This window comes from Electrona antarctica (genome assembly GCF_951216825.1).
Source record: "Electrona antarctica genome assembly, chromosome: 23".
Taxonomy (NCBI): Eukaryota; Metazoa; Chordata; class Actinopteri; order Myctophiformes; family Myctophidae; genus Electrona; species Electrona antarctica.
Window position 1 is genome coordinate 36,124,324 of NC_136804.1, and position 14,330 is coordinate 36,138,653.

At 42.4% G+C, this 14,330-nt stretch overlaps 2 protein-coding genes across 3 annotated transcripts in view; one reads left to right on the forward strand and one right to left on the reverse strand.

The window, feature by feature from the left end:
- Positions 1–527: 527 nt before the first annotated feature.
- On the reverse strand, positions 528–6,960 carry nopchap1 (NOP protein chaperone 1). The gene is made up of 4 exons (XM_079494065.1): positions 6,801–6,960; positions 6,617–6,691; positions 4,998–5,131; positions 528–2,128 (listed from the first exon to the last, which is right to left on the reverse strand). The coding sequence occupies exons 1-4, from the start codon at positions 6,859–6,861 to the stop codon at positions 1,952–1,954; spliced, it is 447 nt and encodes a 148-aa protein (XP_079350191.1). The 5' UTR covers positions 6,862–6,960; the 3' UTR covers positions 528–1,951.
- Positions 6,961–7,908: 948 nt separating this feature from the next.
- slc41a2b (solute carrier family 41 member 2b) overlaps positions 7,909–14,330 on the forward strand; it is a 49,822-nt gene continuing 43,400 nt past the window's right edge. The window contains exons 1-3 of one of the 2 annotated variants that reach the window (XM_079493753.1): positions 7,909–8,063; positions 8,984–9,690; positions 11,372–11,479. In XM_079493753.1, coding sequence (XP_079349879.1) covers positions 9,130–9,690; positions 11,372–11,479 — 669 coding nt within the window. In that variant the 5' untranslated portion in view covers positions 7,909–8,063; positions 8,984–9,129. Of the gene's footprint in view, positions 8,064–8,970; positions 9,691–11,371; positions 11,480–14,330 lie in introns of both variants that reach the window. The other variant, XM_079493752.1, reaches the window with a different exon arrangement.

Consider the following 14,330-nt stretch of genomic DNA (forward strand, 5'->3'; position numbering starts at 1 on the left):
AGCCTACTGTCTGTCCCTTCAAAAACCAATAAAAGGCGTAAGCCGCAAAAATAATATCTTAAAAAAAAAACAAAAAAACAAAAAAAGTACAGAGAGGGTGCCATGTACAGTATTTGAGGAGCAATGGACCATCGATCAGAACAATAGCGAACAAACAGGATTTTAGCTCCAATGGGACATTTTCGGGACTACCCCCCCCCCCCCCCCCCCCCCCCCCGGCAACATAGTTAACTGCATCTCTGAGCAGTATGAGCATTCCCATTTAGGCCTGACGTCGAAATAAAAAAAATTAAGTATTCTGAAAGAATATAATATTCAAAGATTTGTGCCGCATTTTCACGATTTAAAAAAAAAGCAGACCTACAAGCTCGTAGTGCGCCACTCGGTGGTGCGCTATGAGCTTGTAGATCTGCTATTTTTCAATAGCTAAAGTATAACATAATGCTTAGTTAAAACACCAGTATAACATAATGCTTAGTTAAAACACCAAAAGGGGTTCCCGTACAGAATGGGTTAACAAGACAGTGTTGTGTTCTGTTTCATTGATTCTTGATTCAATCACTTTAATTAACAACATTCTACTATTAATTACAAAAATGAAAGTCAAGAGAATGCAGTGAAAATAAACCAGTCAAAACATGTACATGCTTTCATTCATTGACTGTTGCTGCAGTTATTAGACTAATAACTTTGAATTAATTGAGTCAATGCATTAATAATATATATATTTTAACAAAAGGTCCAGCTGCATCTAGTGAGATATATTTTGATATAAATATCAATAAAGGCATCCTACTACACTGGACAGACATTTTAAAATTTTAATCAAATTGCACAGTTTGTTTTTCCATCATATGCAAACTGGAACTCAGAACGGTGAACCAATATTCCCCAGCGGTTGCTCCTCACGCGCCCGCCCCTCTAGATCAGAAAGCAGGCTAGCCTGTAACTAGTGGTGTAACAATATAAGGTAGTAACCTGAATAGAAAAATCGATGATTGAATCGTGTTGTCATAATGAACCAATATCGTCTATGCATTGCATCGTCAACCATGCATGCAGTGTGATACGTATCGCTGTAAAGATGTATTGTTACACCCGTCCCCTACCTGTTACAGTATAGAAGTCCACTAAGCCCACACAAACCACAACAGGAGAGCTGTATAGAGCGTCGCAGTCCCGCCCCCTTTCATGACGACGCCAGGCCCAGGAAATGAATCCCAATGCATTTTTCCCATATTGACATTTCAAAAAGTATTTATTTAAAGACCTGTTAAGCGTCGTACGAAGCCAACTCGAGTCGTGACAAATCATGACAACAAACACAATATTTTGGACCAAACAAATAATTACAAAGAAGAAAAACAACAAAAAAAGTGTTGTAACCTGCCGTTTTTTTCCTACTTTCTAATTCTTTGTTTGGCCCAAAACATTGTGTTTATTGTCATGATTTGTCACGACAAGAGTTGGCTTTGTCCGCGGCGTAAACGTCTTTAAATAAATACTTTCTGAAAAGTCTATGAGGAAAAATGAACTGGGATTTATTTTCCGGGTCTCTCGAGGGGGCGGGACTGCGACGCTCTATACAGTACATGAAAAATGGAGGATAACACAAATCAAACTGTCAGAGGGTCAACAACACACCATACATACATACATACATACATACATACAGGCTACACTCATGTTTTCCACTGTGGCCAAAACAAAAAGGCACATTACTCCCATTGAGATAACGTTGACTTCTGGACAGAGTTCAAAATATGTATATTGTTCCTGCAGGGCTGGGCAATTATGGACAAAATCAAATCACAATATTTGTTTACCATATAACTCGATGTGCTTACAGCAATGAAGCCAAACACATCCCTCTTTAAAAAATATATATATAATTTGTTTTTCAATGTCTATTAGACACACATGCCCCCCCAAAACTATTAACACCCCGTCCCTAATGTCCCTGTTTGTCCACAACTTGGATGTTTGCTTTCTTCTTGTTTTTATCACCAGGCAGTCTGAGATTCTCCTCTGTAACCACAGTCTCCTCTTCAGAGTCTGACGTTTCCTCCGGGGACGTTTGCTCTTCTGTGTCACTGTCTGAATCGCTGAGCTCTACAAGTGCAACATCCTGAAAGAAAAAACAACAAAACAACCACGTGTTAAATAAATCAAATCATTGATGAACGCATACAACCGATTCTATAGATAACACCTCTTCTTTCATTCATTCATTAACCCATTTTGACCTGAGATCAGATTCTAAAAATGTCTTCTAAATCCTGACAGTTTTCTGAAAAAGTTTCAGTTGTGTTGAAAAAAATGAAAATGTTTCTATGTCAGTCGTTCTTCGATTTTTCAAAAATAGCAGACCTACAAGCTCATAGCGCGGCACTCGGTGCCGCGCTATGAGCTTGTAGATCTGCTATTTTTCAATAGCTAAAGCATAACATAATGCTAACACCATTAGCATTATTCCCACCCAAAATGGGTTAAAAAGGTAGGGCAAGTGATATTTAATAGTTTTTGTATATTGTGTTAAGAGTTGACTGACACTAATAGTTTTTGTATATTGTGTTAAGAGTTGACTGACACAAATAGTTTTTGTATATTGTGTTAAGAGTTGACTGACACAAATAGTTTTTGTATATTGTGTTAAGAGTTGACTGACACTAATAGTTTTTGTATATTGTGTTAAGAGTTGACTGACACTAATATTTTTTTGTATATTGTGTTAAGAGTTGACTGACACTAATATTTTTTTGTATATTGTGTTAAGAGTTGACTGACACTAATATTTTTTTGTATATTGTGTTAAGAGTTGACTGACACTAATATTTTTTTGTATATTGTGTTAAGAGTTGACTGACACTAATATTTTTTTGTATATTGTGTTAAGAGTTGACTGACACATGTGTCTGTCTGTCTGTCTGTCTGTCTGTATATAAATATGATTATTTTTGTGTCCTCTCCTCATTTTCGTTTGTGTTCTTATTTCTAGGGTGTGCCCTTACTCAGTCTGGCATTATGCAACGTTACCTGGGGAGGAACATCGAAAAAACATTGCTTGTGCCGCTTGTACCTGTCACTATGTTGTTCACTATGTTGACAGCCTATTGTGTTCCTTACTTTTAAAGTGCTACGTGCATTACCTTAATAGCAGTAATACATATCTTTGCTGCATTCGAGGAGCTTCCTACTTTGTCATTTGATCCAAACCCCTTTAACTTATTTAGGCCCGACATCGAAATAAATAAAAAGTCATCTGAAAGAATATAAGATTTGTGAAGCATTTTCACAATTTTTCAAAAATAGCAGACCTACGAGCTCGTAGATCTGCTATTTTTCAATAGCTAAAGTATAACATAATGCTTAGTGAAAACACCAAAAGGGGTTCCCGCCCAGAATGGGTTAAACAGGATTTTTGTTACAGCAGACTCGGATATACTGGTGAGTATAAATATTTCCGTTTACGATATAGAGTTTAATGTAGCCTTCAACATTACAATATGTTCATATTTGTAACAATCCAATTTTATATATATTTTTGAAACATGTTTCCAGTGTTTCACACGTTCATTCTCTTTTCTTTTATGTAGAAATGAGCTCTGCCAGTAGCCTCCTGTCTGATGAGCAATTCCTGTGTTCCATCTGTCTGAATGTGTTCACTGGAACCATACTGCAAAAACTGCATCACACATTTGTCACACGTCTTTATCAATACTTTCATCTCCGGGTTGGCTGATCAGATCAGGAATTCAAAGCAGCTGAAAAACAATTCCAACACAAACCAAGAACCTGCTAAACCATATGAAGTCTCCTGTGACAGTCTCCTGTGTCTGCACCGGGCCCAAGGTCTGTACCGGGCCCAAGGTCTGTACCGGGCCCAAGGTCTGTACCGGGCCCAAGGTGTGTATGACCTCCTACTGTGAGACTCACCTGGAGCTTCATCAGAGAGTCACAGCATTAACACAACACAAACTAATCCAACCTGTAAATAAACTGGAAGACATTATGTGTAAGAAACATGACAGGCCTCTGGAGCTGTTCTGCAAGACTGACCACATGTGCATTTGTCAGTTCCGCACCAAGTTAGACCACAAGTTACATCAAATTGTATCTCTCAAGGAGGCATATGAAGGTAAGAAGGCCGAGTTGAGAAAGACGGAGGCCGAGGTTCAGCAGATCCAGGAGAGACAACTGAAGATTCAGGAGTTCAAACACTCAGTAGAGTTCAGCGAGAAAGATGCAGACAGGGAGTTAGCAGACAGTGTGAAAGTCTTCGCTGCAGAAAACCACACGGAAGCAGGCCGAAGGCTTTATTAAAGAGCTGCAACAGGAAATAACCGAGTTAAAGAAGAGTAGCTTTGAGTTGAAACAGCTCTCACACACGGAAGACCAACTCCATCTGCTCTGCAACTTCCCATGCATCAACATCCCTCTGCAAACAAAGGAAAGGACTGGACAAAGGTGAATGTCCATCATTCTTCATAATGTGGGTACTGTGATGAGGCCAGCTGTGGCTCAGCCGGAGAAGACACTCAGGTGGTATCCGGACGAGGACGTATTCTGCGTTACCCGGGCAAGTATTTAGCCGATCTGCCCTTTCTGCCAGACGGAGATGGCGTTTTGGGGGACTTGAACCGGCTAATTTTTAAACCACCTTCCAGACTGCCACAGAAATCTCTGATCGTCTGCTGGCTACACAAGATACTCAAGCCCAATTTTGAAAAAACGCCAAAATATCTACAGCAAAACAAATGAATCTAAGATGAATGGTCTACAAACTCACAACGTGTCACATTGCAATGTGTTGTATGATCGTACAGTAGATATGCATTTTCAATGTACTTTTTCCAATAATGATACAATGATGACATGCCTAAAACAGGAACAGCAGGTTAAAGTGCCGTACAGAGTCAGTGTAGTGGCTCAGGCTCACAACACAACGCAAGCACCAAAAACAAATGTTTTAAGATAAAAAACAAATGTTGACTCACCATTTCTATGACTTTGTCTGCTTCTTCCACACACTCGATGTCAAAGTGTCCAAGAGGAGACTCACTTATCTGCTGTTTGAGCTTCTCGTTGGCCTGGGCCATCTGTGGCAGGAAACTATGCAACCGGTCCAAAACTATAGCACACAAACATAACATAAACACAAGCACATTATCATCACACCTGTGAAACCCTCAAGGACATTAGTACATCGGAGAGTATAAATGGAACAAAGGGTAGGGCTGTCAAGTGTCATGATTATGACATTTTACTTGACGATTACGTTTGGAAGCGCTCGTTTTCAACAACACAATGTCCTGCTGCCGCTCCTGCATTCATTTTAGAAACAGGTGGTGCACAGACTGCACACAGGACCCGTTTTCCAACGAGTGCTTCCAAACTCCAACACTTTCAACTTCAACAATTTCTTGACAGAAAGTAGCTCATAACATGTTTGCGTCTGTCTGCTTTTTCATGAAACAAACACTTTGCAGACAGAAAGAGGACAATTCTAGCTTTCCGTACAGCTGCAATGTTGGTGAGCGTAACGTTGTTTAATACAATCAGCTGGCTGTTACAGTATTAATGGTTGGTGTTGCGAAAACTTGCGACTTTAAATTCAACATATTCAAATTGAATCTAAAGTTGTTTGCGGCTAGTGTTTTGATTGATTGATTGAAATATGCATTAACAGTTTGCAGAATTACAGTACATTTCAAGCACAAACTCAATACAAAGACTAGCCCGTCTCCGGACCCCCCGGGTTGAGCTCCTTTGGACCCCTACCCCCGGCCAGTTCCGGCGCTCTGTCGCAGGTAGCCAGCCACAGTGATGGAGGCGGTACAATAGGATGTCAATAAGGAAGTCAAGGAAGGAAGGAAGAGAGCTGCCAAAACGGTCGTACAAACATTAAAAATACTTAACGGCTTCTGAGCCGTTCGCGGGGGGGGGTCAGAGGGTTCGTTGTCTCCTATAGCGTTCATATGCTTCTTTTGGAATATGTCAGCGTGACACCCACACCGCAGCACAGGGGTAAGTCAGGGTAAATCAGATTGCATCCCATGTCGCTTGAAGTCGATGATAAGGAACCCTACGTAAAGTCATCAAAATGTCAGAAACTTTAACGTAGGGTTCCGAAAGGAGCTATACAAAGACAGACTGTTAAGTGTTAACTGTGAGTGGACGACCCAATTAAGCATTACACAGGTTTACAAGAGGGTCCACCTTGTTCAATTCATCAAAACATTTAGAGACGTACAAATAGACACTTCTATATAGTCAAAGTTGTACTGCCATAAGTTTATATAATAAGCCTATTCCCTGGCCAGGGAGGGAGGATTCCCCCTTGAATGAGGGTCGAATCAGCTGAGGACTTTACTCGGCTATCTCGTGGCTTGATAGGCCAAAATAAACAAAGTTTTAAGGTACTTTCAGACGGATTGATTGATTGAAATGTATTTATTTATTTATTAACAGTTTGCAGAATTACAGTACATTTCAAGCACAAACTCAATACAAAGACTGTTAACTGTGAGTGGACGGCCCGGGCATCGATTATCAGTAAAACAGAGATAAGAAAAGATAGCTATTATTGTAGAGACAGACAAGACATATATCTCACCACTACTTCTGGGGACCCTCTCAGTCTGTAATGTTTGTCCAGCTTTTGGCTTTACCAGAAGCGTGTCGTGGAGACCTGTCATTAAAAAGACAAAATACATTTTAACTATCACAATCACTGGGGGAGACAGTCTAGACACGAATCCACTCCCACAACGTTTGACAAGGAAGACATTTATCCAAACCTCCTCCGTTGCCAAATGACAACAAATCCTGCGAGCTCATTTTCTTGCCGTTTAGTTCCATTTAATGTTGTTTTGGTTTTGAAATCCACACGCGTCTCTCTCACAGACAGGACAACATCCGGTTGAAAGGTTAACCTATGCAAACATTTCACCGGTTTCCGTATAGCGCCCTCTAGAGGAGTAACCTATGGGAGTAACTGATCCCTGCCCAAAACAACACCGTAAAAGATCCCATAACCCAAAGGGGGGCCCTCGTGGTTTATGATTGGCTGGCGCGACTTTATGATGAATTCCTGTTCTGTTCTTTGGCTACATATAAGTGTCTATTTGTACGTCTGTACAAAAAAAGTAAATGTTTTGATGAATTGAACAAGGTGGACCCTCTTGTAAACAAGTGTAATGCTTAATTGGGTCGTCCACTCACCGTTAACAGTCTTTGTATTGAGTTGTGCTTGAAATGTACTGTTTCAGTTGATTTAAATATTTATTAACAGTTTGCAGAATTACAGTACATTTCAAGCACAAACTCAATACAAAGACTGTTAACTGTGAGTGGACGACCCAATTAAGCATTACACTTGTTTACAAGAGGTTGTTTACAAGAGGGTCCACCATGTTCAATTCATCAAAACATTTAGAGACGAGACGTACAGATAGACACTTATTCATCATAAAAAGTAGTGTCAGAAGCGGGATTCGAACCCGCGCCTCCATTCGGAGACCAGAAATCCCTTTAACCAGGAAGGTTTGTCACCTTGAGTCTGGCGCCTTAGACCGCTCGGCCATCCTGACTATATAGAAGTGTCTATTTGTACGTCTCTAAATGTTTTGATGAATTGAACAAGGTGGACCCTCTTGTAAACAAGTGTACTTTATTGGGTTTATTGTTGGGTTTACTATTTATTGGGTTATTTATTGGGTTTACTATTTATTTTAGTTTATGTATTGACTTTATTGGGTCGTCCACTCACAGTTAACAGTCTTTGTATTGAGTTGTCAAAAAAAAAAAAAGAAAAGAAAAGACTGACTGTCCCTCTGGGCTATGGGATGTACAAGGTGGTCAAATAAATAAATTGTACAAGGTGTGCTCCGCGCATGCGCTCCACTATTGAAAATATTCGGTGGCACTTTCTTTTTGGTCTGACGCGACGCGAGTTGTTGGTGTGCTGCTGTCTGGTCACCGTTCCGGGTTCTTCTGCTACCATATCATTCATATCACCGACCTTAACGACTACCACGGCGACACCTAAATGTGAGTTTATTGTCAACGCAAAAAAAACACCCCATGTTATTTATGCTCAATTTGTATACTCTAGTCTGCCGTATGACGGTGCTGCTGCTCGCCGAACACAAGCGATAGCTGCAAGGTCTTTTTTCGCATCTTCTCTCCTCTGTTTTGATGTTGACTCCGCTTGCTAGCTAGCCTAGCGCCGCCGGGTGTATTGACTGCTACAGCATATGGTGACATATTTTCCTAGTTCCCAGGCTACGATTTTATGATGTCCTGTCCTGACTCCTGAGTAAACCGCCTCTAACTCATTTGAGGCAGAAATGCCACAGTAGTACAAGGAAGATGGAGGCCTATATATATGTCTGCATAATGTGCTTCAGTCCTAGCTGTCTCCTGCAGCTCCTGCTTGCTTGCTTGCTTGCTTGGCCTGTTACGTATTAAAAACCGCAACAAATACTAGACTATAGTCTAGCTCTATAGCCTGTAGTGTATGTAGACTATCACACTCACAGTCACTGCTTTAGGAAAATCCAGAAATGGTCTGGAGATGTATAACTAACTGGCAGTGTTCATGAGACCTGGCTGCAGCTTCAGGAATGGCAAAACCACTAAAAAAGAGGTGCAGCTCTTTGGATTAGTTGGATTTGGGCGTAACATTGCTGGAGCTGCTTGAGTTCGTCATATACTTAATGGAAACATGGTATGGGCACAGCACAGCTACAGTACCAGGACAAAGAAAAACACGTAACATCTCTGTAGTGAACAATCTGTCTCCAAAATTATCTTTCAAATCAGCTTCAGATTTTACTCCCTATTAGCCTTGATCTTTTTGTTGATCTTTTTGTTCAGCTGAACCGCCTAAGATGAAGCTAAAAGTATAACGATATACATTGTACAATCTACATCATGGTTTTTATATCTGTTATGTCCATCTGGCAGACTTCAGCTTCAGACGATGATGACGGTGAAGATGGGTGGCATTATCCAACCGGCATAGCCAGTCGTCCCTTAGATCTCCTTACCCCTTCTTCTTCTTCATACTGCCCAGACTGGATGGAGGGCGAGACATGAGACACCGCAGCAGCCTCAGGACACAGAATGAGCATCCGCACACTAGGGGGCACAATAGGGGAGTCCCTGGGCACTAGCCTGTCCGTGCGTATGAGTGGAGCGGGCGGTGGGTGGAGCGGTCTCTCCCTCAAGCCTGTCTCGTCTGGGCGAATCACCTCCCTGTTCCAGACCATGGTTCCTACTGGATACACTAAGCTGCAGGATGAGCGGCTGGCCATGATGGACCTGGGGGCCAAACCTGAGGCGGGGCCGCACCAGAACGGCTACCGCCCAGACGCACCTCACACCGCGGAGGGCCGTCGTCACTTGGACCGCGCCGCCCGCTCGTCTCTGACCTTATCGGACTGCAGCGACGGAGGAGGACGCTACTCTGAGACCGAGCCCATGCTCCCTGAGGGAAGGCTCTCCGGAGAGGAGGCAGACGAGGAGGAGGAAGAGGTGCGCGCGGAGGAAGGCCAGGGATCTGCTGCCCGCGGCCGGATCTTTCCCAAGGAGTCGTGGCTGGCCATGGCGCTGCAGATTCTGCTGCCCTTCCTGCTAGCCGGGTTTGGCACCGTGTCGGCTGGGATGGTGCTGGATGTGGTGCAGGTAAGCCGAGCTCTGTTTTAACTTTCTCCCCGTTATTAAGTGTTTTCACACCAAAGGGGGGAGACTCGACACCAGACACTTCACGTAACAGTCTCTGCCACGGTTGAGCTTTTTCTTCCTGGGTTGAAGGCAGCAGTCACCAAAGGGTCAAATATCCAAAGTTGAGCTTAAGTTGTGGCTTCATACAAGTCGATAAGATGTTACGTAGTCAGTGGTCACTTTTCTCTGTAGCCAACAACACACACAGTTTTGGTGGCTGTTAGGTAATGATAAATATTAATTACTATACAAGTACTATAATCTATCCCACAGATGTCTGCTCTGCGTAGTGAATAGACTCCATATTTAGTCTAAACTACCGGTATAAGAAAAGTCTGCTTCCTTGGACATTGTCTTTCTTGTTTTCTTTCTTTCTCTATTCCAACTCTTTTCTTGAAACTATTCTGCAGAACCAACAGAACTTCATACACCTGTAAACCTGTGATTTCACGATAATGTTGAAATTGAAATTCACGTCACAACGCACTGTTGTTCAGTGACCGATTGTGTTGAGAGGATGGATGAGACCTTTTATGTTGTTTATATAGTATGACGATTATTTAATATTTGCTTAAAGAGTCATTAACCAGTCGAGTGGTTAGCATACCACGTACATGGGCTCCAACGATGAGCCCCACCCGTACCACCGTAAATCGTTGCCAGCCAAGTCGATGGACTTTGAGATATCACAATGTTTTAGAGCACTTTAGAGAGCACATTAGAGCCAGCCGAATCTATACAATTTACAATTTAGGCATTTAGCAGACGCTCTTAATCCAGAGCGACTTACATTAAGCAATAACAAAAGCATGGCATACATCACATATATAAAAAGTAGTTATCATGAATCATGTGTAGACTATGATCTATGGACTGATGAATCTATGGACTTTAATGTTTGTTTAGAGCACTTTAAAGCCAGCCAAGTTGATTGATTAAGTATTTATTAACAGTTTGCAGAATTACAGTACATTTCAAGCGCAACTCAATACAAAAACTGTTAACTGTGAGTGGACGACACCATAACGCATTACCCTTGTTTACAAGAGGGTCCACCGTTTTCAATTCATCATAGACTTATGGGGCCCTCATTTATCAACGCAGTGTACGCCCAAATTTGGGTGTACAACACCCATATTTGGGCGTACACCGCGTTGATAAATGAGGGCCATGGACTTTAATGTTTGTTTTAGGGCACTAAATGCCGATGTGAGACGTCATGTGGCCGATATGAATACAGTGTAGGGCATTAAGCAACTAGTCGACTAGTTTACTAGTCGACTAGTAAATCCACTAGTCGACCTTGCTGGTTTTTTTTTACCGATTTTGTAGGCCTCAATATCAGGTAGATTATAGTTATAGTCACCAATGTACACAGTTTTTTAATGTACAAATATTTATTTCCAAAAAAAAAAAAAACTTTTTTATTTATTTTTTTAAACATAAAAGGTGGTTTAACAACTAGTCGACTAGTAAACTAGGCAACTAGTCAACTAGTAAAAATGACTAGAAGTGAATGCCCTAATACAGTGTGGGCGCCACTCACTTCACATGTTTTTTTTAAATTTCTTTTTTAAGGTGGGACATGTTCATACTTCATAAACTGTTTCTCAGTGTGTATATCTTCTACCGTCCCTCGCAGCACTGGGATGCTTTCAGATACATCACGGAGATCTTTATCCTGGTTCCTGCCCTGCTGGGGCTGAAGGGGAACCTGGAGATGACTCTGGCCTCTAGACTGTCTACAGCGGTGAGAGAGAAACACACGAGTCATAGACCACAGAGGGTGACACACACACACACTCACTACATGCATATATACAGTTTGAACACACACTTGTCTTAACCCATTTTGGACTGATGTCGATTTAAAAAAAAGGCTTCTAAATCCTAATAGTTTTCTGAAAAACCCATGTTTCTATGTCAGTTGTGCTCAACCTTTTTCATGTCAAGGACCCCCAGAATTATCTCTATTGGGCCACGGACCCCCATCTCAAAATATGTTGTTGGCAGGGACCCCCCAGAAGCCAATATTTTAGTTCAAAATGTTCGCTCTGAAATATATATTCAAAGATTTGCACCACATTTTCACAACTTTTAAAAAATAGCAGACCTACAAGTTAGTGGCGTGCTATGAGCTTGTAGAACTGCTATTTTTCAATAGCTAAAGCATAATGTAATGCTTTAAACACTAAAAGGGGTTCCCGTTCAGAATGTGTTAAACAGTCACCATGACGCTGACATTTTAATAATTGTTATTATTAAAAACAGTTTATGAACGCTATTTTCTTGTTTTTGTTTTTGCACACCTTCTGCTCCAGCCTCCACCTCCAGTCAGCCCTTTTTTGCGATGTCACTGACCTAAAATATAACATGACGTGTGCATGTGGCTGTGTGCTTCTGTGGGTGGCAAACAAGACGTCAGACACACTGTGTGTGTGTGTGTGTGTGTGTGTGTGTGTGTGTGTGTGTGTGTGTGTGTGTGTGTGTGTGTGTGTGTGTGTGTGTGTGTGTGTGTGTGTGTGTGTGTGTGTGTGTGTGTGTGTGTGTGTGTGTGTGTGTGTGTGTGGGGTGTCTCGTAAGCACCTGTTGTTGTGCCCTTGTCACTGAGGTCATGTCTTTCTGTGACATAGTGTGTTACCAACATATCATTAGGGCGTTACGCATCAGCTTAACTTTGTCAGGTGAAAACGAGACCGGTGGATGATGGGGGTGGGGTTGATCTACAGCAGGAACATGGAACTTACTTCCCCTTCAGCTGTATCTACTCTGTTCACACGCCTCCACTTTATTATTATTATTTTTTAATCCTTTATTTACCCAGGGTAGTAGCTGAGCACAAGTGCTCATTTTCAGCAACGCCCTGCACATAGAAACACACATTCAAACCTGGGAGCTGACCAGTACAACCACAGTCTTATACTGTTGGCCACTAAAGCAGCTCCAGGGGGAGCAGTTGGGCGTTCAGGGCCTTGCTCAAGGGCACTTCAGCGGTGTTTGGTGAGTGATGACAATCACCCACCCAGATTTTTCCTGCCCGTCCGGGGAATCGAACCGGCAACCTTCCGACAACAAGGGTGCTCCTCTAACCCTTAGGCCACCGCTGCCCCGGTTATTGATTCATGTTCTTTCCCCCCGTACAATTTAGGCATTATGATAATTCCCCCAATGTACTGTATACAGTCCCTGTCATTTGCTGGCCCCAGCCCTACTGTTTGGTCTTTGGGAGGGTGTAGATAGCCAATGTGTGTCTCCTCCGACACACATGGAGTGGCCAGCCTCTAATGTTCACCTGACATAATGGAGGAACACGCTGTTCCTCCCAGTTACACGCTCCCTGCTGAAGAGGTGCCCCGGCCCCCGACCCAACTGTAGGAGTCGCGACTCGCTAGCGCAGTGAAATACCTATGTTGCTGTATCAGTGGTGCTCAATATTTCATGTCAAGGACCCCAAAAAGTATAGTAATTGGCCTCCGACCCCCACCTGAAAATATGTTGTTCCAGGGACCTCCCCAGTAGCAAAGATTTGAGTTAAAAACTCTCTCTGTAACAATATATATTCAAAGATTTCAGGCACATTTTCACGATTTAAAAAAAATAGCAGACCTACAAGTTCATAGCGCGGCACTTGGTGCCGTGCTATGAGCTTGTAGATCTGCTATTTTTCAATAGCTAAAGTATAACCACTGTAGATCACTGTAGAGGACTCCTAGGTTCACTTGTTGTTTTGTGTTTTGTGCGACTCCTGAGTGTGACTGAGTTCTTGTTGTCCTAGTTACAGCAGTAATAGTCTTCTTTGTCTTCTCTTATCTACTTGTTTTTCTATTTCTTCGGACTGCGCCCCCAGGCCAGTGTAATAACTGGAGCGCGGGGGGGTAGTACACTAGTACAAATCCCAAACCTAGAAAACATTTTTTGAAAAATGTCGCCCCAAATGACATGCCCAAAATACTTTTTCAAATGGCAGACTAAATCTTGTGCAACACCATAGCACAATGTGGCAGAGCTTCTCATGTTCACGCGAACAAGAAGGCACAGGAGCAGCTCAGACGATTCAGGCCCTTGGTTTAATATAACAGGGTGCAAATAAAAAGTGACGTTTCGATGTGTAAGTTACATCTTCGTCAGGTCAACCTTCTCATGTTCACCGTCTCTATCCGACTCTCTATCATTCTCTTTCTGCACTGTTGAAATAGTGTGTTGCAGAAAAAAGGGGTTGATGATGGAACATAATTCCCTCTTTGTTTGTCTCCGTTGGCTTCTCACAGACCGGCTCCACATTCATTCCTTATTGTGTCAATATGGACAGGGCAGCTCAGTGTCGGTTTATGTTTCCCTTCCTATCCTCCAAGCACTCGTTCCCCAAATGCAAGCAAGCAGCTCACTAGCAGAAATGGTGCCTTCAGTTCACCCTCGCCCGCCCTTCACACAATGTGTGCTGTGCTTGGGCAGCTTCTGTCGTAAGTCAAACAAATATTTGGCCGATATGTATGATCTTCCATAAGTCACACAGTGTATAGCCTGGAACTCACCTATGCTTTCTATGGCATAGGCAGCCCCCGGCAGGAACCGCCGGCAGAAACTGTGCGCAGCTGCTGGAC

Excerpts from the sequence above, each read along its gene's own strand:
- nopchap1 (XM_079494065.1), bottom strand. The coding sequence starts at position 6,861 with ATGGAACTAAACGGCAAGAAAATGAGCTCGCAGGATTTGTTGTCATTT. Across the intron at positions 5,132-6,616 it reads GAGGGTCCCCAGAAGTAGTG|TTTTGGACCGGTTGCATAGT; the intron begins GTGAGATATATG and ends TGTGTGCTATAG. Across the intron at positions 2,129-4,997 it reads CAGACAAAGTCATAGAAATG|GATGTTGCACTTGTAGAGCT; the intron begins GTGAGTCAACAT and ends TTTTTCTTTCAG.